Source organism: Melozone crissalis, unplaced genomic scaffold (genome assembly GCF_028551555.1).
Source record: "Melozone crissalis strain CALT ecotype California unplaced genomic scaffold, PUWL_Pcris_2 ptg000038l_1, whole genome shotgun sequence".
In the NCBI taxonomy this organism is placed as follows: domain Eukaryota; kingdom Metazoa; phylum Chordata; class Aves; order Passeriformes; family Passerellidae; genus Melozone; species Melozone crissalis.
In genome coordinates, this window is record NW_026535816.1 from 6,677,260 (window position 1) to 6,703,501 (window position 26,242).

Sequence of the window (26,242 nt, forward strand, 5' to 3'; positions counted from 1 at the left end):
ACATTTTGAATACCTAAAGATTCACTACAAGGGTAAGACCCTATCATTCTCAAAAGCATCCAAGAAAGCATTCAAATACTAATGAAAATTCAACAGTGCAATTCTGAAAAAAGGTAATCACATAAAGAGATGATATTTTGTGAGAGACTGCTGTGCAGTCCTGGGACAACTGAAACATCCTTGGTATTTACAAAGGGGGGAAATGTTCTTAAGGTAACATCGTAGTCTCAAAATGCAACTGCTTGAAAACCTTATCTGTGAAATGTTTTTGGCTTGTTTCTCCCAGCCCTCTAATCCCATTTCACTTTTTAGAAGCGGTTTTAACAGCCAAATAAAAAGAAAAAAAAAAAAACCTTGAAAACATTCGCTAGCACTGTAGGACGAAGAATTTTCAAATGTATAGTGTAAAATTTAACAGTCCAGACATATTCATACAAACTTGAATTCTACTTAATTGCATCCCAAACAGTTCTTTTTATTCTAGACACCAATACCACTTTCCAATCAGTGCATGAATTCACAAAAGGTCTCTTCTCTTGTCAGTGTTTTGGTTTTTAATCCCCTGGTATTTTTATTGCTGGTTTTGGTCTGACTCCACGTGAGTGTAAAGCATGCTCACACATCCATCTGCACTCGCTCAAGCTGCTTGATTTTCCAGGTAACAGACTTCCAACACATCTGCTCCATCCTCCTCACTCCTGGAGGAAGCCATGGATGCAGAAGGAGCCTCCACCCACAGAACACCTCTCCCCCATAGCCAAGGATGCCAGGTGCAAGGAGCAGAGGCTTGGCTTTCCACCACCTTGATTCACATCTAGTCCTACCTGCTCCTACACCAGCAAAGCCGTATTCTCACAGGAGCCCCACAGTGGGAGCCATTTGTCACAATATTTACAAATATTAGCATTTACAAATGGTAGCACTGCAGCTACCACTGATATTTTCTGCAAGTGAGATATCTGATATAGCCACACTCACGTACGAGGAACAGATCTTTGGAACTTAAATATCAGTGCAGTCAAAAAAAAAAGGATCACATTTCAGTAGATCTATTTTCATGTGTGAAAAATAAAAGCTGCTTCCCAAAACTTTAGCCGTGGCAAACAGGTCTATCATTCAAGCTCAGCAGAAATTAAATACAGCAAGAACCAAGAGCTCTTTTGCCTTGAAAACCATGAAAGATTTTCCCTTCTGTTAAACTGAAGCAACCTAAAGACTAAGAGAACCCTTATCTTAACTCTGATTCACATTGCTGCTCCAGCCATCATGATTAACTTGAAATCTGGGCTGACACTACTAGAATCTCCAGCAGGTGCATGGTACCTTCAAATGCTCCATGTGTTATCCCAGGTTATGTTACTCAGAAAAACTCCAGCTCAGGAAAAAAACCCAGCATGAAGGCTGGATGGCATTTCATCCACTCCCATCCTCGTGATTCTCCTATGGATCTTCAGAGAAGATGAAAAAAAAAAAACACACTTGCAAAATAACAGCAACCCTGACACTCTTTTCTACAGAATTACAAAAAAAAAAATCCCAAACATGAAACCAAAAAACCACACCATTACCAAAAAATCTACTCTCGTTTTCTGCTTCTATAAACAGAGAATAATAAGGTATTAGAGACCACGTTATGTTGACTAGAAAATAATGAGAGAATTGAAAATGCATTTGTTATCAAACAGCTACATAAAAATGAAGTTATGATGAGTTAAGATTGCCACTCCTGGATGATACTCGTAATGGTTTTTGTTCGACCCTATTAATCATGAAGTTTAAAACGGGAATTCAATAAAACAATTAATGAACAGTATGCGAAAAGTACAAACAAAGTCTTGCCAAATCAATAAAACAATTTGTTCACAGACACAAGCCACAAAGGCTTATCTTGACATTAAGTTCCGTTTGCGCCGATAAGGAAATAAACCAGCAGCCGCAGCTCTGCGACTTTAAAGAGGGGGGAAAAAAAATTGTGAAGTGTCCCAATTCACTTGTAACAGCAATTCCTTACATTATCAGGACTCTCTTATATATACCCCTGACTGCAAGCATGCTCACAGCAGAGCAGCTGACTTTGAACAGGCTGACCTTGAGCAAGGCAACGACCTCAGCAGCATGTACTTCTGGCTTATTTCACTGCAGCAGCGAAACAGCCTCACCATCTATAGAAGTCTACCGTTCCTGGCCACCACCCCTGACTATTTTAAGATATCCCAATACACTTCAGTGATGCACAGTTCAAAGTGATAGAATAACATCTGCTAGCATGTTGAAGTGGAAGTTGTTTACAGAGGCATTTTTAGCTTGTTCTCGCACCGCGCTTCCCAAACTGACAGAAAAATCAATTGTTTAACAGGGCTTTGCTTCTCATTTAAACTTATCAACCCCAAAATTTAATAAACACTGAGCAAGAATTCTAGGCATTGTGAAAGGAGAAAAATCCCTGAGACACCCCACTCTAGATAAAGCCCATTTAGAAGCTTCAAGTATGCAACAGCAATGGGTGAACTTGAAAAGGCAGTTGCTTACTGAGATGTCAGTTTTCACAGCTTCTCCCCTTGCTCACTGCTTTCAAGAAAAGCTGTATTAAGAGATATGTTTATTTGTATGTAGGTTTTTCACTGCTATTTGAAACATACAGAAGTTGTATGCTGATCTGACATTAGGGGAGGATAATCGTCTGCTGGGATGCAAAGGTTGTGTCACTGAGCCGTAACAACCCATCCTGCTGACAAGCCCAACCTACAGAGAGAAAACATTCAATCTCCAAATCCCACTCCAGGGAGAGGCACTGTCACTCTGTGTTCCCAGGAGTGACAAGGACCAAGTTACAAAGGCCAGGGAGAAAACAAGCCTCTCTGGGAATTCATGGCCATGAGAATATTTTTTTCTAATTTTGAAGGAATGCATGTAAGAAAGGAGAACAAGAAGTCAAGTATATTGCATAAAGTTGAGGGGAGAAAAAAACCAGCATAAGCTGAGGGTAGTTTATTCTGAAACTTAGCATGAAGCTGCAAAAGTCATAAATAAAAAGCTGCCCTGCTGCAACGGCCTCAGAGCACGCACAGAGCCCTTGCTGAGCCCAGCTCAGGGGTAGTAATTAAACCACACAGCTCAACTACTTTATTCTCCTTCCAAAACCCTTTAAAACAGAAGGGCCCATATCAGACCAAATCGCTCTTTGAGCTGCAGCAGAACTGACTGGGCAAGTGAAAACTGTTGTGACCACAGAACACAATTATTATCACTTTTCCTCTGTCCTCTCTGATCTTCATGGGAGAGGAGGGTAAAAGAAGGAGAGGGGAAAAGCCTGCTGTCAGCCACCAGGAACACATCCAACAGCGATTTTTCCATCTCTCTGAGCTCCATTGCAACACTATTGACATTTGGCATTTTGTCTGGAACGAGTCTGTTGATTAGGCACTACCCTTAGTTGGAAGGTTGGAGGGAGAATATCACTGTCCAGCTCTGGAATGGGGTGACCGCACTGAGTGCACCTACTCACATCACTTGCTTTTCCTTATGAGTGCACTGCTGAATACCCAGGATCGTATTTTACTGCTGTCACCAGCGGAACAGAAAAACATTTCTGAGCTACGAGCATCTCTTACTAACCAGACACCTTCCATTCTGCCACACCACTGCAGCTGCCCAGCAGCCCATGGGGTCCAGCTGGTGCCCAGTTTAATCTGGACATCATTTATATTGCTTCCCACTCGCTTTGTTTTCCCAATGAATCTGGCTATGCTAAACAACAGTTTGCCTGCAGATCCCTGGATGCCTAAAGGAACACCCTTTGGATGGGAAACCAAGGGATTATGATGCCTCAGGTTTCAGCTTTTATATTTTTCACATTCTGTGCTGCTTTAGTGGGTGGGTCTGGGCTTCACATTCAGGGATGGTGAGCTCTGTGCACAGAGCAGGGAGACAAAACAATTCCTGCTCCAGCTGGGCACCAAGGACAAATGATCCCAATCTCAGCCCCAGAGCACAAACACCGTGGGCTGCAGAGAGAAAAACAAGCAGGGTGGGACTGCCTGGGCTAAAGCTGGAATGGGACAATGAACTGCAAGGTGCAAATGGAGCAGAACTGATCCCAGGGAGAGAGCCCGGGAGCGCTCGTGCATTTTGGGGCCATTTTGGTTCATCTTGGGTGCAGCCCTGGCTGGGCTCTGGTGCTGCCCAAGGTGGATCCATGGAGGAGATGCTTTGAATCAATCCCTGCTTTATTCTGTAGCTCTGCCCAGCCTCTGCTCTAGGGCAGCCTGCATAAGGCATCATTTATCCTCAAAACACATTTTCAGTCAAGCTTCCAGCTGCACTCTACCAGCAATATAATCTGACACAGCACAAAGGTGATGATGTTTTCCTTGGAGACAGGAGGTGAAATAACCATGGAGGCAGCCACAGGGGCTGGTGCTGAGCCACTGTTGAACTCCTTTTGGGGGCTGTGCTGCAGGATCCTGCAATGATGTAGCACACTCAATGGCTACTGTCAGATCCACAGTGTTACAGGGATTTGATGAATGATGAGTTTGGTAAGGTTTACTGAAGACTCAATTTTCAAATCCCCTCAGGAAGGGAACCCAAATTAAATCAATACGAAGGTGATTCCCCTTGGAAAAAAAACTGAGCAGTAATTCCCTGAAGAGTTCCCCCTGAGTGCCATACACTGAGAGGGCCACTGCTTCCCATGGCAACAGAAAGGAAAGAAGGAAAGTAACCTGGCTTCCTGACGCAGATGGGAAACACCATGCCCTGGGAGAACTTTCTGCCTTGCCAGATGAGCACAAGAGACCAGACTTAGAAACAGCTGCTTTGATTCTCCTCCTCCTCCACAGCCTGCACTGCTTTCCATTTGGGATGCAACACTCTCCTTCTCATGATTTGGGGCACAGTTGACCAAAAGGAGAGCAACACACTGCTCATACCATTTCCATAAATGACAAAAGCTTCATCACCTACGCTGCATGTAAGGGTATTTTCTTTTGAAAATGTACACACTGCTTAGTTATTTACCTCCTTAGATCACTCATAAAAGGTCAGCAGTCTTAATGTGTGAGGCCAGAAGCAGAAAAGGGCTTCAAATACCAGATCTCTCTAGTCCACAGCTATTAAAATCCAGACCAGCGTAAAAAGAGCATGTAAGCACAGACACTGCCTTTCAGGGAAAGAGCATTGAGAATAACATCTGATCTTTAAAGCAAATAAAAAATCATCTCTGACTTCAGACAGCGAATTGTAGCTAGTATTTATTCATATCCATACTCAACAATTTCTAGCAATACAACAGGAGCTTCCAAAAGGTAACAAAATGTCAAATCTATTTTTCATACTTCTTTTAACCATTTTCTTATTTTCTCTTTGCTTGTCAAAGCTGAAACAGAAACAGGAAAACATCAAGTCATTATCACTCCATACAGTCTGCGTCCATTTTTCTGCTTGCTTATATCCTTTTAAAATCCAGTTAGTCTCACGTGTTTAGGACCTCTCCTCATACAAAAGTACCCTAATATTTCCAATTATCATTAGGTCACCTCTCCTGCTGCTATAGGCAAGGTAAGCCAGCCCATTATCCATTCACCTGGCTACATGATGTTCCCCTCTTTAAGTCCTAATCCTCTTATTACTCATTTTTCCAACTCATTACTCACTTCCTCTTACAGATGCAAAATAGTGACACTAGAATTCAAAATAAACAGCCTATTTTATTTATATAGGCTGTACATAAACAAAATAGGATTATTTATTTAATCCTGGACATTGGGGCATCCTCCATTCTCATGATCATTAGTTCACTCTGATCCCAGGAACAAAAAAAACACAAGTAATGATCAGATCAGGGGAGAAAAAAACCAAAATAAAACCAAAAAGCACCACCAACAAACAACCTTTTCTCTTTACTCAGTTTTGTAAAACTTGTTTTGACAAGTCACAGTCAAACAGGTCAAACCTGCACTATCACTCCCAGGCTCTTCTAATACAAAAAGCATTTAAGTACAGTTATATTTTATATATAACTGCTCCTTATTTGATTGACCAAAAGCACAACCTCTCTTAAAACAAATGACATCTCAAAACAAGATATTCTCTGAAGGCCCTTCAAATTCTTCTGTAAGACTTTTCAATTCAAATTTCCCCAGTTTCATCTATTTTAAAAGCTTTTAAAAGATTTTTTTATCAAATTCCTATTTTCTGCTATTATTTGCACTAGTCTGGTGCTTCCAATGGAACAAAAACAAATTTTGAGGAACTGCCAGTCTACACAAAGTTAGTTTGAATCACACGACTGGTAGAGAACTACACATCCATGATGAAATCCAGCATGTTGAAAACCTGTTCAGAAGTAGAAACTTCTGTTGAAAGTAATTTTGAAGTATAGTTGTTTAGTGGTTTGTTTTTTCAAAATTATCTCAATCAATATTTAGATATTAAAAAAAAAAATTCAAGTAAATGGACCCTAACCATTTTTCTTCTTTTTATTTTCAAACATTTCTGACTTATATGCTACTTTATAGAAGAATTATAAAACTATACAAAACAAAGAATATAAACTACTGAAACCTGAATATTTACAAAGCACTTAAGCATAACTTAATAATTAGGAAATTTTAGGTGCACACACCATATGAGCCCATATCATTCAACAGCATTGAGGCAAGACAAGTATATGCACACACAAACCTTATCTTATTCTTGGGGGATGATATATTTGAATAAATACCCACAGGGAACTCCAGAAAGTCACATTTGAGTGTAATGCAAGCATCCAAAATGCCAAGGAGTTGCACGTTGATCCTGCCAGCAATGGACCTGCCCAAACCCTTAAGTGTGCCAGAATTCTACTGAGAGCTGCAAAGCAACACCAAGCCAAGTAAAACACAACTACAGCTACTGCATTTTTATGCAGGGAACTAAAAAAAACAACAATATCTTGCCTATTGAGGCATCTGAACCAGAAAAAAAAAATGCTGAAAGGAGTTAGTTGAGGCTGAAGTACTGCAATAGGACCACCCAGCCTGGCTGTCCAGAGTCTCCCCTCTGTTCTTGGGCAGAAAGGAGGGAAAAATGGCAATAGCTCACACTAATCTGTAATTGCTTCAATAAATAAAAAAGCCAAAATAGGTAGGGAAACATTCTCAGACCCTGAGTATCTGCTGGATGCTGATTCTGCACAGAGCAGCTCAAGGTGAGACCTTTGCACTTGTCCAGAGCCTCTCAGAACTTCTGCCATCCTTGCAAACCTGGCCTGATTTGTCCTGAGAGGCCCAAAACCAGAGTATCTTTTGATTTTACACAAAAATTTATCACAGCTTTTACACCAAAATGAACTCCCAACTTACTTAACTTTTCATTCCCTCTCACATATATTTTTGTATAATGTAAACATGCATCAATCCATAACATTTCCCAATTTAGTTTTCTGTTGATGAACTTCATGAAGTTTTTAAATCCTCTGCTGCAGTTTGCAATTAAGTAATAGAGAGTGCAGGTGATGAATTAGAATATTTTATGTGAGCACTGTACATGAAGCGTTCTTGTTTACAAGCTACAGTCAAAAAATAGATTCCTCTGGCATGAACTCCAATCACTAATTTCATCAAGCCTAGAATTGCAGTGCACAAGTTTTCCTTTCCAGCATGAATAGCTGTAAAATATTTAAAATTTTCTTCCAAGTACTCATTGTCCTAGTTTACTAGCTTCTTACTCAATCAGCAGATGGGCAATACACAGCACATACTACTGCCAGTGATGCAAAGCAGAACTGAAAGATCTTCAATCAAGACAAGTTTAGCTCATAAGGAAAACAAAAGGACTAAATATTGGTAATTTTTAAATGCCATGCAGATTGGGTAACTATTCAAAGAAAGCTTTAAAAAAATAACCAAAGTATTGAAAACACACACCCACTTTCAGGCAGAAGTAAAATGCAATGATATACCAAAATCCCTTTGAACACCCTTCTGGTATCACCCTAAACGTTTAAGCATCCTATCACTCCCTAACTCCAGAAGTTTACTGAACTCCACAGCTGCTGAAGGCACTCAGACAGAATGGAGTTTCTAAGAACTAGGGAAAATATTTACAAGTGCTGGAGAAAAACAGAGGCATTTACATAATCTTTGGCAACAGGATATAGAAACATGGCACTTCTAGGACACTGTCCAGCTGCTTACAGGAAAAAAAATCCATCATGTTGGGAAGGCTGGAAAGACATCCTAAACAAGCAAGTGAAAGATAATTTTTTTTCTTTTCCTTTCCAACAGTCTCAGAGGTCTCAAAATAGCAGTAAGTGATGGCTTCAGAGAACAACACAAAACATACTTCCAGGAAAAGGACAAGACTATAAAAATATTCAAAGCAAGTATTCACATTCAAAATGGCAACCAACTACAGAACTCTCACATTCCTAGATGGTCTTATCTTTTCCAAACCATTACTAGTTACCTGGAGGAGCAATTATTTAAGCCACTGACTTTAAGAAATGCTAAAACCTTGTTCCATAACAGGTAAAAACATCAAAGTATTAGACACCTACCTGTAATACCGAGATTGTAAATAAGTTGAACAAATAGTCTTTGATACATGGCTGGCAGACCCAAAGTCTATGACTTTGACCCGGTAAGGCTGCCGAACAGGATCCACCAACATAATGTTCTCTGGTTTGAGGTCAGCATGGATTAAACCCAGACTTTTGAGTTTTTTCAGTGCAGTGGCCACCTGTTGTAGAATAGGCCTTATTACTTTCAGTTGCAGAGGGCTGAATTTGTTTTGTTTCAGGAAGTCATACAAGTTCTGTTCCAACATCTCAAAAACCAGGCAGGTGTGGTTACGATGCTGAAAGCATTCGTAGGCTCTCACAAAGTTAAACTCATCAGCATTCTCAGTGCTCAGCCTCGCTAAGATGCTCACTTCTATCTGCCCTTGGCGCACGTACGAAGGATGATTCTTCAGGATTTTGATCGCCACGATCTCGTTCGTCCCCCTTTTCCAGCACTTGACCACTTGCCCAAAGGTCCCTCGTCCCAGGAAGTCGAGAACCTCGTAGGTGTTTTTCACGGAGCACAGCACCTCGTGCTGCACCAGCTGGTAATCCCCGTCGCCGCCGGTGCCGCCCTGCTTGGAGGCGGCGGCTGTGGCCACCACCGTCACCGGGTTGGCCACGCCGCTCTGCAGCATGGCGGGCAGGATGGACAGCTCGTCAACGATCTGCATCGCGCTGCTCTGGTTCTCCAGCTCCTCGCTCTTACGCTTCAGCCCGCATCGCTGGGCTCCCTCCAGGAGATCCCCGCGGCTTCCCTGCGTCCCGGCCGCCTCCGGCTGCGGCTGCTGCGCCCACGCTGCCAACGCTGCTTTTGTAGCACCTGCAGTATTTTTTAAAGCAACGGCATTTGACTGCAACCAAAAGCTCTGTCCTCGAGGTCTATCAAATGGGTTTTTAGTCTGAAAGAAAGTACTAACCCTGTGGGGAGAAATTCCAAAGTTTTTACCATTCACATAGATTTGCGGGTAGGTTCTTTCGTGGTACACGCAACTGCTTGGTTCTAGTTTGAGTTTCTTCACACTACAAAAGGCACTTGACTGGGTTTGATAAACATATGGTGGATAGACCAAGACTTGTGAGGCCATACCTACAGGGGGAGAGGAAAAGAAAAAAACAAGTGAAAATTGTGCGCATTCCCAAGCTTTCCAGCAGCTGCTACTTCTAAAAGAAAAATCAGGACACAATTATGTTCTCCAAATGAGCCGGTCTAAAGTTGTTTTATATTTAGTTTCTTCTGGCAGAACAAGGCCCTCACGCTTTGCCAGTGCCCACAGGAGGACTTTAGCAGCAGCAGGTTCCTGCAGTTAAGTGCTTGAGCTGGTTGCACAGGACTGAGACAGGCTGCAGCACAGCGCTGCATGGCATTTTTCAAACAGGGGTCCTACCTTTGTGCTGTTAAATTCAACTTTCATTTAAAACCTCCCACCACTTCTACACACAAAAGTAGCACAGTGCTCAGTAACACAACTGGAAAACCAATTCGGATGTCTAACAACGACGGCAAAAAATAATTCAGGAGTTGATAATTGTGAGTCAATGCTACTTGTTCCACAAGGAATCCAGCCTATTCACTGTAAACACCAGCAACCTTCTGAGAACAGACAAATGTCACAACGGCCACAGACCAAAGAATTTCACTGGGATGAAAATGAAAGTGATCAAGCCATGTGATGGGGCCCAAAATAGCTCAGGGGGCATAGGTATGTACACATAAACAACGACAAGGTTCCAGTAACTTACATGTACAGTAACCTAATCCAGTCACCAAAGGCAAGTGCTTTCCTTGAGCTCTGCTCCACCCCGCTGCAGAAATTCCTGTATCAGTGACAGCGTCATGGGGCTAGAGACACTGAATTTACCTTCCAGGTGTCCTCTACACACTGACCCAGTGTCCCCTTCCAGACCTGTCAAACACCAGCCTTAAACTGTCTTGTAGTTAAGCTAAATACTAAGGAAAAGGCTCTAGATGGACCCCAGAGGAACTACAAGGTGTCAGGGAAGTTATGGTTTATACCAGTCTGATCAGCTCCCAGAGACAAATTCAATACAATAATACCTTAATTAGATCACTTAATCGTACCAAGTACATGAAAATTCTGGTAATAGGTATTTAAATTGCAGATGAGTCACATAAAACTTGAGCTAGACATTGCAGTGACTCTGATCAAATGAAAACTAACCAAAAGCACAGCATAATTATTCTGAAGCTGTGATTTGATTTATGCAAATGAACATTTAGATATCTTAAGAGCAATTAAAATAATCATACCAACACCTCAGTTTAGAATCCTCTAATGGGTTTTGTCCCAGCTGCAGGAGAAAACTTCAAAGCCTTCTCCTTCCCAAAGCTGTTTTCTCAGAGCCAGACGATGTAGAAAGCTGGAGACAGCCAGGAAACAGCTGGGCTTTTGATGGGACTGCCACTGGCCTCCTGCTCCACACCAGGAGGATTTAACACTAACTATTAACCTCAAAACACAGGAAAAAATTCCTCAAGCTCTTGACTTTTCACTTAAATAATGTGCCCCATTACAAGGTGCATAAGCATTACTGTTGACTAGGAGATCTATCATAATTATATTTAAATAAATCACTTATCCTGATCACATTATTTAGATATCCAAAATTCAGAGCTCACTGCCTGCCCCAGAAAACACATACATGCAAGCCCCTCTGGAGCTTCCAGTGGCACCTGCACAGCTCAGGCCAAGCCCAACCTTCTATCAGCACCTTACTACTCCTTCAGTTCTGACAAGACTCAAATATCACATCTACCAAAGACGCTAAAATATCAAAACAACCCTTGGGGGTTTCCTTCTTAAAACCTTTCAGAGGTTCCCACCACAAAATACTCTGCCTGCTTGTTCATCACAATCCCCTTACTTTTTGACACACACGTGCTTGAAACAAGATATTCAAACTCAAAAACCATTTACACTTCAAAGCAAAGAAACCTCTCAGGGACACACTAGTGTGTTATCCCAGTTTGCTGACAGGGGGGTTCAGATGACCAGAATCACTTTCCTGACAGACAAACCCAAATGCTGGGCAGGAACAGGTCCCATGCACCTGCAGGCAGCAGGGACTGAGGACACCTGGCCCACAGGTGACAACCTGGCCAAGCTGCAGCAGCCCCAGCAGGTCAGTCTGCCCTGGATCTACCTAACAGCAAAAATCCCGCTCCACTGAACTTCTGGAGAAGGCGTTTTCCTGTGGAAGCAGGTCACCAAAGCTGAGGGCACCTGATGATGATGATAAGTACTTTGAAAAAGCTACACTGAAATTAAGGATGGTTTTGGAAGACGGGACAGTCCAGCATGAGGAGAACCAGAGGTTCACTCAAATCCCCACCTGAGCCTGTGAGGACCACTGGCATGTAAAAATGTGTAAATTTTCTAGAGCTCTTGCTGCTCAAACCAGTCCAGAAGGTCTGGAGGAACACAACCTCAGCTTTCTCTTCAATACTAATTTCAGCTGGATAAGAAAAACTAGACTATCATCCTTTGGGGTTAGTGTGTTTCTTACAGGACTAACTCCATGACCCTGAACTCCAACCACACTAACAGCTCTGTTCACAGATAAGAAGTATTTACTGAGTTATTACAAGAACATTTTTACCAACTCAAAACAAAAAAAAAAAAAAAAAAGACTAAAAAAAGAAAATTGACCATTAAATGGAACAAATAACATACCCTGGAACAGCGTTTGATACAATCATTACAGACTGAACTGGAACAGCCTTTGATACAATTGTCACAGACTGAACTAATAAAATAAAATTTTACTCCACACAAACAAAAACAGACTTGTACAATCATCATATTTTTTACCTTCCCCTAAACACTTCTTCATGACTCCCATCATTTTGGTTATCTTTTTCTAAGCACACACTTCTAGATGCCAATGTCATTTGGAGAAGCTACAGTATCTTCACATAAGCAGTGAATCCTGTGAAACAGGCACACAAAACCCTGCAGCATCCTACACCTGACACTGCTTAAAGACTTCTGCCTCACACTCACAGTGTTCAGAAGACATTTCAGACATAAACACGCTCTACCCAACCTATATGCAATGAAATCCATCAGAACAGCACGGAGCTATCCAATACAAGCAGCTGCTGGAGGCCTTTGAGAAGCTAAGTTGATAAACAGAACTGACTTCCCCCCAAACAGATGAAAACAAACCCCCACAGACAGCAAAGCTGCTCAACAAACCTTGAAGAGAAAGGGAAAATACCACAACACCCTTTACTGTAACAGCACTGCTGTGTTTTAAGGGGTTTCCGTTGGCTTGGGGTTGTGGATTTTTTTGTAGTTGAGGATGGTTTGGGTTTTTGGTTCTGTTTTTCTTACTGGGTTGATTTGTTTGTGGGGTTCAGAAGCTTTTTTTTAAACTATTTTGAGGTATTTGGATTACAATACAATCCTATGGATAGCTGCACCTGAATGAATAGACTTACTGTGTTGCAGGTTTTTTTGTTGCCTTTTTTTTTTTAAACCAGGACTCCCAGCAAAAGAAAAAAATACACAGCACATTTTCACCTAGCAGAGAGTGGATCTTTCTTTTCCCCTGCCACAAAACATTTCACTGAGTTCATACATCCTTCTGCATACTTGTTAATGAGACTGTTCCTGCTTCCTCATACAAACTGAAGCTGGTCAGACTGCACTTACATTAAGCAGCCCAGCTGCAGAAAAAGAGAGGGATCTGTAGAGCCAAACAAACAGTGCTGAAAGAAAGAAAAAAAATCATCTGTGCTCATTTCAGGGAGGTTACTCGAGCCTGAACACACATAAGGAGCTGGTGCACACCTCCCAGTGAAATTTAATTTAAAATAAAAACCAAATTGTGCACTACAAGACCCCCCCAGGATGCAAACCAAAGCATCAGAAGGTCTGAAAAGTGCAATTTCCAGGTGACAGTACCACAGGCAGCCCTGGACTAACTCCCCACTTGACTTTCAGTTTTAGTCCATGTAGTCCATTGCTCCACACTTATTTTTAAAGTCCTCTTCTCCTTCATTCAGTGCAAAGTAAGTGTAACCACTTCAGCACAGGCAGTGGCACACACCAGCTGAATCTGGCTCTGGAGTTCTGCAGCTTGTATTCTCCAACTGGAGAGATCCCACCTCACTGCTGGGGAATAGTGCAGGGAATGTGCACAAGAAAGGAGTTTTGGGTTCTGTTAGCACCTCTAGAAAGGCTTCCTTCAGAGGAACCAGTCCTCTCGGTTTGAAGCAGAGAGAGCTGGGAAAATCTGGCTCGTTAAACATAAAGCTATACAAAACATGAGACCTCTGACCAAAGTTAAGGCTGTGAATTCTGGGCTTCTGAAAAAAGTATGAACAAAGTAACAAAGCAAATATATTTCAACTAAGTAAATTCGTTGTTTATTCCTTTAAATAAATTAACAAGCGGATTTTCACAAAGTAATGTCAGCGGACAGGAGGCACTTCAGTTTTTCCCCCCACAACCAAACTTCTCTGTACAGAAACTGAGCGGGGAACCAGGCAGATGCACCTCTGGTTTACACCTTGCTAATGTTCACCTAGGCGTAACAATGCTCTCTACCTCTCAAAATTACACCTGCAGCCTTCTGGGGCTAGGCAAACTCAGCAGCACGACCCACTTGGCACACTGTGACAACCTGGAGCAGCACAGGCTGTTCCAGGCCTGAGCATCATTAATAATTAACTGTACAGTGACATTTCCACATGGCTGAGTTGGGGGGGGAAGTGTGGCAAAATAACTGGTTAATAACTGCAGGGGAGCTCAGGAGAAACTGCCACAGTGCTCTCCTAATTTGTCTGTGAAATGCACAGCTCCTGCCCCCTCCACTGCAATCACCCTGCTGCTCCTGGTGTAGTAAATTCCCAGCAGCCAGAGGCAGCTGCCTAATAACAGAGTTAAACTGTAACCCAAGAAAACTTGTTTTCCAACTTCTTTCAGGCCTCCGTGGGCAAAAACCAGCTCCAAAACTCTCACATCCTTCTCACAGTGCAGCTGGGCATCGAGGGAGGCTTTCTAAACACTCAGTAACTTCCAGCAAACACACAATTGGAGCAGTGGCACTTATGAAATGTTTTGTTTACATCATGCATCACTTTGGAAACACTGTAGGGATACTAACTGTCATTTTTTCCAGGTAAAACAATTGTTCTTTTCATATTAGGTGCCACCCAACTTCTCAAGTTATTCAGCAACTACAAAGCTGAAATAGTTGCCCTCTCTTTCAGCACAGATGAAAGTTCATTACCAGTAGTAGCAGCACCTCTACGTTATTGTTTATTTTGGATAGGTAGTTGAACAAGCTGTACTGATGCAAGTACTTTCATACCCCATGATCTGTTCACCCTGAGGAATTCCCTCACTCCAGCTGGACAATTAATAACAAAGCATCGGCAATTGAGGTTTCATGCAATTTATAAAGGAAAACATGTCCACAGAGAGTGCAAGGTGTCCAGAAACACAAGCCCAGGGAGTCCCAACCCTCTGGCCACCTCAAAACCAGCTCTGTGACCCACAGAAGGGAGAGAGCAGAGCAAAGAAGAAAGCACTGAGGTATTCCAGGTAATCTGTGCCCTATAAACACTTTCCTCAATGACAGAGGCAATTCTGGACACACACTGCCCCACAGAGAACCAGGAGATGCAGGAGCAGCTGATGATCTCTCACCAAAGAAACCAACACCCAGCTCTGGGGCAGCAATCAGAGATGCAATTGCATGAAACTGCAAAAGAAATCATTACCATTCTTGACTAAAAAATGTATTCCAGAGCTCAGGGATGTTGGCCCGTCATTCACCAGGAGCATTCAGCTGAGCCAACACAGCCTTTGCCCCACATGAAACCTCAGTCCAGGCTGAAAGGCCAAAGGTCGGCTCCAAGTTTTAGTGGGAAGCAAAGGATACAATGATCCAATTCTGCCCTTGTAGAACTTAGTTACCAACCACCCCAAAAAAATGTTACAGCGCTGGTTAAGGTCTGTGCAACAGCTGAGGTATTTTTAATCAGACACCACCAATGTTGCACTGATAGCAGAAACTGAAAATACCAGTTGGTTTAAGTGTGATACAAACCAGTCTCAATTGCAGCATTGTCTCCATCCCTGGAAACAGGACTGACGCCATCCACTGAGCACAAACATATTTTACATAAAATATCAGAGTGAACTGCTGTGACTCAATGCTGCCATAGCACCAGCAGCAGCACTCAGGAACACAATTGCTTTATTCATATTTTCCACCAATATCAAAAGCTGAATCTTGTGATACCAATATGACTGCAATCACAGCTAAAAAGATAAATGAACCAGTACTGGAAGCATTTCTTTTTCTCCTGGGCAAGCTGGAAAGCAGGCACAAGCAGTGCAGCCTTGGCCACCAGCCCCAGGGAGAAACATGCCCTCCACATCAGAATGTGCCACCATCAACATAAACAGCACATTTCAACCAGCCAGGGCTTCACCAGCCTAATCTCTTCTTTTACAAGACTAATTCTTTTTGAACCTGGAAACAGCAGGCACTCTCAAATAAAAGTCTCTGACAGTGGGGCTTAGGAGAGCCCACACCTTCTGCAGGGCAGAAGTGCTGGAGGATCCATCCAAACCATTCCTGTCTGCCACCCTTCAATGCAGCAGGAGGGCCAAGGCAAGCAGAGAGGCAGGGCACTTCCTCCACTGCCACCTTCCCTAAAGCAGAAATAAAATTTGATAGAGAGGATTAGCCCAAACTGCATGTTGGCATGTCACATGTTCAAATGCCACTGTACTTTAAAAAAAAAAAAAATTCCTTCTTAGTCCTTTCTTATTTCCAGTCATTTTATTTTTGTGCAATTGCTCAATTTTGCATTTTTTTAGAATGCTGGCCATTTGTTAGAACTAGAAATGGATCAACCGATCTAAGCAATTTATTTTGGAATTTCAGTTTAAAATAGCTGTAGACAATACCAAAAGCAGCTCCTGTAAGAATATGCATTTGGAAGTTTGCTGCCACTTCACAGAAGGTAAGGCAGCACATCTGCATGCACAGGAACTCTACTTACATCGAGTTCATCAAGTCGTCTCAATTACTCAAGGAGGAGGAAACTCATCCAAAATTACCTTTCTGCCTCTCAGGAAAAAAGATTTTCACCTGGACAAAAACAAGCAACAAAAACCAAAGCAAACAAAACACCCCAAACAACAACAACAACCCAAAATTCCTGTTCTCCCCACAGGACCTGCATATTAAGTCTGCAGCAGCACACACACAAAAAACCTGTCGAGCTCATTGAGTCTGACATGCAATGCAAAAATTTGCAAATCAGGCTCTCCTGTAGCAAGGGGGTGAATAAAACTTTCCTACACATTGAGAACCACCTGGTAGAAGCAATAGTTGAGTTAAAACTTTGCCCAAATACATGGAAAAATCAGTCCCTCTTCCAAGAAGACCAACAATAATGTCAATATCAAGTGGTTACTGAGTTGTGAAGACAACACACCTAAAGCACATTCAGCTTCCTCTGCAACAAAAATGCCAGAGTAAATAAGAACATTAGCCTTTATTTGTTTTAAAACTGACTTAACTGCAGCACAAAAAGATCAATCAAGGTAAGTGTGTGGGATTAGATGCCTTGATTATTTTTCAGTTTTCAGGTCAGTTGCCCCAGCTACATCTAGTAACAACTCTCAAACATATACAGACTGAGGTAAACACACACAATAAGCAGGAAGGTATTTTTACACATACACAAACAGAAAAAAGACTTCTGAAGTCCCAGTATTTTTCCCAGAATAGAAATTTGTTATTCAAAAGTGGTTTCAATATTCTGCTCTTATATAGCAGGTGTTTTTCTTTCCTTGTGAGCAACACCATCATGAAAATAGCATTAGTTGCTTGCAGAAAACAGCTGTATAAATTGGACATGGCATTTACTGTAGAACATTAAAAAAAAATAGAGGGGAAAGGTGTTTACCCCTTCTTTCAGCTTTCTAAGGATGCAGAGAAGCAGTATTTCCTACAGATAAATATCAGTGCACTAGAAATCCATTCTTTCTCACAGAAGGATCAGCCTTATGTCCTACTGAATCAATAACTGTAATAACCCATATTATAATGCAAGGGCAAGAAATGTCTCCCTCTCCCCTGTGCAAAGAAACTTCCTGATTTAACTACACAGAAAGCATGGGCAAAGAAAGATTATATGCAGCATACAACCCACTACCTGGGGACATAATAATACTGCTAAATGTGCATGCATTTTTTTCTCTGTTGTATTCCCTTCCATGTTTAATCATCTTTCCACTTTAGCATAAATAAACCTTTAACAGCCACTCTTGTTTTAACCTTGAGGAGAATGTTTAGACACCTCTGTGACAGAGTTTTTAAAACACATCTAGTCTCAAGCAGCATTTGTCACAAAGGGCTCCCAAAGCATTTCTTAGGAACACTTCCCACCATGGCCTCCTCTTGCTGGGCTCAGAGCTGACACGTGCAAAGGAAGAAGCCATAGAAAAAGGTTATTAAAATCAGTCTTTATGAAAAGGAATCTCATGAAAGCAATCTGCTCCTATCAGGCTGAATACCAACTAATTCTGCAAATCACAAAATAAGTTGGTATTAAAGGGAAAAAAGTTCTTGGTCTCCTCTTTCTCCTCTGAGGAACAAATTTGGTTCCTTCTGAAGGAACATCTCAAACACCAAAATTCCCACACTTAACAGACTGAAATGCTGAAAAACAAAGATTATCTGAGTACCTCTTCTACCCACATGCAATCCCTAATAATCTTCAAAGAGAAGCTGTGGAAAAAACTTCTCAATTGGAACACACAGACTGCAGACAAGCAACCAAGTCCAACAGTTAAAAAGGAAAAAAAGGGAAGAATTGAAAGGAAAGGGGTAAGAAGTAGCAGATAACCAAAGTTTCTAAGAAAAACTCAAGAAGGAAGATGTTGATAAAACAATGATGGACATCAACAGCTTCAGTCAAAAAAGGCAGAAAGGCTTCTTACAAGAAACAACTACAAATCCTCCTGGAAATTGTGTAAGGCCCACCAATTGTGCCAACACAGAAAAAAATGCACACCATAGCAAAGAGGGGAAAAATTAATATATTTTACTTAAAATAGTAGAATTTGGTAAAAAAAAAAAAAAAAAAGGCTATGTCAACTTTTAATGCAGACAAAGGACCAAAACAAAACAGCAAAACAGTAAACATGTTGAGACTGTGGAAACACAAGAGAAGAACCATTTATTCTATCTACACATGAAAAAGTAAATTACTTTTGCAAGAGTGAATTAATAAAGCTTTAGGAATAAATGTGTATATGAACACTTCTTATGGATAGCTGGTATTAGTGGTCATTCATGTCTTCCAAAGGGAGTAAGAAAAACTTCTTTTCCTCCCTTACAGAACTTTCTAATGATTATTGGTGTTGAGGTCCTTTTCTCTCTGCATTTTTGCCTTGACTGGTGAGCCTCCTCGTGCAGCCCTTGATGGGGACATGCATTAGAGGTCCCTGCACCAGACGGTTTCAGCCTCTTCCAGCAGGAGCAGGGAGAGGTTCAGGTGTCAGCTGGCAGCCAGGGAGGCAGGGAGCAGGCCTGCAGGGATCTGGCCACGCTAATAAAAGCAGCAAACATCTCTGCAATGAGGACACTGCAGCCCCACACAAAGCACAGCTGCACCGCTCATTGCAGCCCCAGCTCTTTCTCCTGCCCAGGGAACAGTTCTGCCATCACAAGGCGAGGAGATCCACTTCCATCTCGCAGCTCAGAGCCATGTAAAACCAGAGAAAACCCCTGAAACAACCCAAAACGTGTTTTCTCAGGCACTGGTGGCTGCTTGCCCCAAGGCAAGCGAACAACCAAGCCAAGCTTGGTGATAGAAATCTTGCCTCACCCAGTAATTTGAGTTCCTTGGAGGTTTGGTGTCCTGGTGACACAAAGAGCAGCTGCGGGACAGTGGAGTGTGGTGACCCAGAGCAGCCTCCAGAACACAGGAGAGAACAAGACACACTCAGAACAGTGGATTATGAAACCCAACAGGCCTGGAGAAGTGGCCATGGGCATCTCCAAAACCTCCTCTTCTCAGGGTGTTTATGGGACTCAGCACAGGTATCAGGAGCTGAGCTCTCCTGCCCAGAAGTTTTCCAGCACATTTCAAATGGGTGGTTGCCACAGCACCACATGTATCCAGCAAGTGATCACACAAATAAAAGCCGACTTTTTACATTAAAAATGTTATTTGTACTTCATTTGTAATGTGCTTTAAAAAGCACTAAAAAGTCTTCTACATTATTTCAGCAAGAATGGAAAGCATGAGTTTAAGATTACTGATGTTAAAGATAGCTTTTTTGATGGGAGTGCCCCTCCTAACATGCAAAAAGAGTTCTCTGTATGTAAGAACGCAATTACTTTTTGAATATTGGGAGTTGCTGTAGCTTTGATCATCCTAAAAGATAGGAAAATATTTCTTATGTGTATTTTGTCTTTGGATGTTTGACTGCATCTTCTTTTATTCCTCTGTTTTGGAACTTGAACTTTGCATTTTCCTGTTATAGCCAAATACTGTAGAGCATATGAGAGCTGGATAAAAGGGGAAAAAAGGATTATATTACCTTACTTACCAAAAGGAATAATTTCCTAATCTTTTTGTACTGTATGTTATGCTTTTAGAAAGTTTACATAATGCTGGAATTAATAAATATGTACAGTTAATATTCAGAGAGTTATTTTGAATTTACATTGACTCCAAGCCTCAGCATAAGGAAAAAAACAGAACTAAACTATTTGAGTCTACTTGTTTAAAAAACACTTGTTATTTGGCTCTTCTTCCTTTTCCAAGCCCAATTGCTAAACCAGAGATTGTGAAAAAATTACCCACTATCAAAAATGCAGTATTAAAATGATATATGGAAAAGTGATATACAATGAAAAAAATACTACAAAGCTTTACAAATATTATCCCCAAACTGCATCTAAAACCAAGACTCACACCAACTCCTGTCATCTTTTTCAAAATTCACTATATTGAAATAAAACAACTGAAGAACTGGGGAGAAGAACCTAACCTATAGGAAATACATTATCAAATATAAAATCCACCTTCACAGTTACATGATGCTGTTCCCCTGCTCACCTGTCACTCAAAGCACAGTGACTCTGAAAAAAAAGCTATAATTTCTTTAAAATTCAGTATAAGAGGTAGAGGCTCTAAATTAAAACACTCTCTAAAGGGGGGGTGGGGGAAGCCAAGACCAGGTAACAGGATTTTCCAGGCTTTATCCTTCATTATAGGTTATTTCAGGTTAAACAGGGGGTGCTCAGTGCCTGCAGAAGTCAGGAAAGGTAACCCATTACTAACCCATATCATAGCATCAGTTATTTCAGGCTGCTTTAAATGGAGTTACATGGTCATTTCAGGTGCACTGCACTCCCAGCATGGTCTGCAACACGCTCAGTGCCCATCCTGGCTCTTTTCCCCATGTCTCATGTTGTGCTCAGCCCAGTCACAATTCTGAAGCACAGTTTCAGACACCTGAAGTCCCATCCTGTACTCATGATCTATTAAAAGTAATCCATTATTTTCTTTCAAGACCTATTAAAAGTAATTCATTGCTTTCCAAGATCTTGTAAACACCAACTAATTCTGCAAATCACAAAATAAGTTGGTATTAAAAGGAAAGAGGAGACCTTTTCTTTCAAGATCTATTAAAAGCAATTAATTATTTTCCACTCCACCTCTGATTGTCAGTGAAGGGATGTCAAGAAAGAGAATATTTCCGTGACTTAGGAACTTGGAAAACACAAAATGGTACAAACAATCTTTTCTGAAGTCTGAAAGGTGGATGTTATTTCACAAAATCCAACAGCCAACTCGTGACAGAGGAATGTTGGCGGCACCACCGTGACACTTCCACATTCCTTCTTCCCTCAGCCAAGGATCACCAGGTGATTACCAGGCCTGCTCTACCCAACTTGTACTTCTGGCAGCCAGAGCACTTTCATTCAGCTCTAATGCCTCTGCAGAGCAGGTGAAATCATTTATATATTCAGAAAAGCCGAGGCTGATCTAATAAAAAAACGTAGGAAGGCCTCTCTGTCCTCTGCTTTACTCCCCAAAGTTCTGTGCAGAAAGCAGCACAGTAAAACAAAAAAAAAAAAGAAAATAGAGGGGAAAGGTGTTTACCCCTTCTGTCAGCTTTCTAAGGATGTAGAGAAGCAGTATTTCCTATAGGCAAATATCTAGTGCAGTGTAACACTAGAAATCCATTCTATCTCACAGAAGGATCAGCCTTCTGCCTCCTAATGAATCAGATCAGATGAAATAATTTCATATATTCAGAAAAGCCGAGGCTGATCTAATAAAAAAATATAGGAAGGCCTCTCTGTCCTTTACTCCCCAAAGTTCTGTGCAGAAAGCAGCACAGTAAAACAAAAAAAAAAAAAAATAGAGGGGAAAAGTGTTTACCCCTTCTTTCAGCTTTCTAAGGATGTAGAGAAGCAGTATTTCCTACAGGTAAATATCAGTGCACTAGAAATACATTCTATCTCACAGAAGGATCAGCCTTCTGCCTCCTAATGAATTAGATCAGGTGAAATCATTTATATATTCAGAAAAGACGAGGCTGATCTAATAAAAGAATTTAGGAAGGCCTCTCTGTCCTCTGCTTTTCTCCCCAAAGTTCTGTGCAGAAAGCAGCACAGTAAAAAAAAAATAGAGGGGAAAGGTGTTTACCCCTTCTGTCAGCTTTCTAAGGATGTAGAGAAGCAGTATTTCCTACAGGTAAATATCTAGTGCAGTGTAACACCAGAAATCCATTCTCTCTCACAGAAGGATCAGCCTTCTGCCTCCTAATGAATCAGATCAGATGAAATAATTTCATATATTCAGAAAAGCCGAGGCTGATCTAATAAAAATATATAGGAAGGCCTCTCTGTTCTCTGCTTTTCTCCCCAAAGTTCTGTGCAGAAAGCAGCACTGTGTGCAGGAACTGCTCTGTAAGTGCCACGACACCCCACACTGCAACAGCGAAATTTAGCTCCACTAAAAGCAGTTTCTCCTCCTGTATTTAACATTCCTCCAAAATACATGTCCAGCCTCAAATGACAGTGCTATTCCCGTGCCCAACGCTGCTTTTCTCCCCCCTCACACACAAGAAAGGCAACCACAAAATTCCCGTTCCAAAAGGCACCGCTTTGTCAAAAGGGCCTTTGTTGCCGTGATCAGCACGCTGGCAAAAGGGAAAACACAAGAAAGAGATCCTATAGAGAGGTAAAGAGAAAACTGCTCTGAAAACAGGAAGCGTGCAGTCCCTTCAGAGAGGGGTACACACACCCAAACACGTGAGCTTGGGGAAACACAGCCTGACATTCCTACACCTCTGCACTGGGCTTTCCACAGGAATTCAGTCCAGTTAATTCTGTTCCACCCAGGGGCTGGCGAGCTGACCAACCCTCTGCCTCTGAAAGTGCTGCTCAGCCTCCCATCCCCTTCCACAGATGCCATCAAACCCCACAGATGCTTTTGGGGAAAAAAAAAAAAAATCACCGAATTGTTTTGAAGCAACTGCTGCAAACTGGAGGACTCGAGGAGAAAAGCAGCGCACGCAAATAAATTCTGGTGGTTTTTTATCAGTTAGTTCTGAAAGATGAGTTGCAAGCTCAGCCTCCCTCCCCACACCCTGCCTTTGTCTCTGCTATCTTGTTATGCAGGAGCCTGTCTCGTTTCCCTGTTTCCATAGGTAGTTGTTTGAAAGAGACGAGGGAGGAAACACGCAAAAACACACACACAAAAAAAAAAAAAAAAAAAAAAAAAAACCGAAACAAAGAAAAATTCACAAGCGCCGCAGAGACCCCAGGGCAGGGGCAGCTTCCCGAGCAATTTTTCAATGAAACTTTATTCCAGCTCATGGAACCCATCCAATTCCACACCGCCCCCAAGCCCGGAGAGCCACGCACCACCACCACCACCGCAGTGGGAACTGGAACACCCGGCCAAATTTATCTATTAAAAAAAAAATTTGATAAATTAATTTCCAAGCACGAGCGGTGCCACACCCTAGAAGAGAAGCCCCCAGGAAGAAGCGGAGGCAGCGAAAAGTCCGAGGGCTCCCAGCATGTGCTACCATAAAAGGTCCGCAGATAAAGCCGCCCCACGGCTCCAGCGGGATCGGTTTTCCCCCGGTAAGCCCGCGTTAACACTTCGCTCTATTTATTTGCCATCTCACCACGCCGCTTCGTAATACAGTATTGACCTATTTTCCAGGTGCTTAATTAATCTCTCCGCTGGCTCCCACGCTTGTTAGGCAGCTACTGCGTGTATTTTAAACTTTAGTTTATAGAAAGCTCCAGCAAATTAAGTCTGTTACGGAATTATTATGTCAGTCCTCAGAGTTCATCCCAGCTTTCCTACTTAGTGCGACATCAATCAGAGCCTAAACTTTTCGCAAACGATGTTATGGGGAGGTAATACCGGGCACAAAATGAATAATCACAGAAACATGCATTGTTATCGACAACTACAGCTTCAACTAATGTAATCGTCGCTCATAGTAACATACTTTCCCACAATTTCAAAACGCTGAAATAAACAAGGCAATACGCAAGTAGGGAGATGTGAAACGCACAAGCAGGAAGATGCAAAAACATCAGAGCGCCACATAATTTCTGGCAAGTCAAGCCCCGGAGTGCCAAAAACTAAGTTAACAAAGAAACAAACAGTCGCAGTTTCTGACATTTTAAGTCAGATGCAACAGTTAGTAACAAAAGTATAACCTCAAAAGAAAGCTCTTTATTATATACGTGTAAGCACATAGCATTGACGATCGAGGGCTCGATCTAAACAAAAATAATTTTTACACACTCATCACAATTTCCTACAGCGTTAAACACATGCAAACGCACCTGCCAGCTTTACAACTGATACCACGACGAATCCAGAACAAACCCCGCACAATCCCTGCCGCAACCATTACGGCAAAGCCTCCGGCACACAAACCCCTCCGCTTTCACAGAGCCCGTTCTTGGGAACTGACCAAATTTTAAAGCGTCCACTTCCTTTCCAGTTGCTGTTAGCGATGCCGGCCCCGGGCACCATTTGCCGCCCCAGCCTCCCCCCAGCGCGGCTCTCTGCTCGGGGCTCAGGGCCGAGGGTCGCGTCCCGCCGGGACTGCCAGGAGCGGCCGCGCCGGCGGCCGAGCAGCTCCGGGGCGGGAGGAGCCGCGGCCGCGCCCCGGGACCCCCCGCAGCCCGCCCGGCCCCGGCGCTCCATACAAGGCACGGCAGGAGGCGGCGCGCCCGGAGCGGAGCGGGGCAGCGCCGGCAGCGGGCGAGGGGCGGCCACACCGCCCCCGCCGGGCGGCGCCGGCCTCGCCCGGCACCCGGGGCGGCTCCGGGAGGGCGCCGGGCCGCGCCGCGGAACGGGAAACTTCGGGGACGCGGCGGGGCGGGCGCCGCCGAGGGCAGCGGGAAGGGGAAGCGGCGCTGCCCGCTCGCCACCGCCGCCCTCGGCCAGGCCGGCGGCGCTGCCCCGGGCAGGGGGGTCGGGTGTGCCGCGGAGCCCCCCGCGGGCAGGGCGCGATCGCCGCCGGCGGAGGCAGAGGCAGCGCCGCGCTCCGCCCGCGGGGCCGGCCCCGCTCGCCGCCGGCCGCTCACCTTCACGGGTCGGGCCGCGCTGGCGTCCGCGCTGGAGCTGCCGCCGCCGCCCTGGGCATGTCCGGGAGCGCTCCGGGAAGCGCCGCTCCGGCCGGGCTCAGCCGCTCAGCCCCGCCGCTGCTGCTGGCGCCGCCGCCTCGGCCGCTGCCATCTTGTCCTGGCGGCTGCGAGGGAAGAGCCCCGGCTCAGCCCGCTCGACAGACCGGGCCTCCGCCTCATCTTCCCGGGGAGGGACCCAACCCGCCCCCGGCCGCCGCCTCCTCCGCCTCCGCCTCCTCCCGCCTCCGCCCTGCCCGCGGCGGCCTAGCGGCGCCCGCCGCCGCCCATCGCCCCGGAGCGGCGGCCGCGGCCCCGCCGAGCGCTGCGGAGGGGGCGCCGGCCGAGCCCCGCTCCGGCGCGCCCCGGCCCCCGCCCAGCCCGCGGGGCGCAGCCTGCGGGGCGCTCCCGCCGCCTCCCGCTCCGCTCCGCCCGGCCCGGCCCGGCCCGCCGGCAGCGCCCCCGCCCGGCCCCGCCGCGCAACGCAGCCGCCGCCGCCGCCCCGCGCCCGCCCGGAGCGCCGTCCCCGCCCCGCCGCCGCTTCTCTCCTGCCCTCCCGCACCGACCGGCCGGGGCTGCTGGGCCATCACCGCCCATGGCAGCAGCTCGGCGGCGGAGCCCCCTCAGCGCCAGCTGATGGTCCTCCCGGGAAGTCACCCCTGGGAGGACAACTCGGGATGCTCCTACCCCGAACTCCCGTGACGATCCCCCCTGGAAGTCCTGGGAGGACGAGTTGAGATGCTCCTACCGCGAACTCGCCTCCCTGCCCGCCCCGGTCTGTCACTCCCTGGAGGAAGGCGACCTGGTGCTTTGTGGGGGCTCTGCCAGAGGCACCTGTAAAACTCCCAAATCCTCCGGTGCTGGCCATCCCGATCACCGCACCCCGAATCGGTGAGCTCTCCCTGCCAGCTCCCAGTTAGCTGCCAACTCCCGTAACACTCATTCACACACACTCAACGTGTATAACGATGAGCAAACTGGTGCCAGGACAAAGGCCTGGCTCTCAGGACCTGGAGCTCAGAA

General features: G+C 44.2%; 1 protein-coding gene across 4 annotated transcripts in view; it reads right to left on the reverse strand.

Moving 5' to 3' along the window:
- The window catches only part of HIPK3 (homeodomain interacting protein kinase 3), a 67,157-nt gene extending 41,896 nt beyond the window's left edge, over nucleotides 1-25,261 (reverse strand). For 3 of the 4 annotated variants that reach the window (XM_054283686.1, XM_054283684.1, XM_054283687.1), the window contains exons 1-2: nucleotides 25,184-25,261; nucleotides 8,540-9,632 (exon numbers count right to left, since the gene is read on the reverse strand). In XM_054283686.1, coding sequence (XP_054139661.1) covers nucleotides 8,540-9,630 — 1,091 coding nt within the window. In that variant the 5' untranslated portion in view covers nucleotides 9,631-9,632; nucleotides 25,184-25,261. Of the gene's footprint in view, nucleotides 1-8,539; nucleotides 9,633-24,564; nucleotides 24,634-25,183 lie in introns of those variants that run through there. The other variant, XM_054283685.1, reaches the window with a different exon arrangement.
- Between the last annotated feature and the right edge of the window lie 981 nt (nucleotides 25,262-26,242).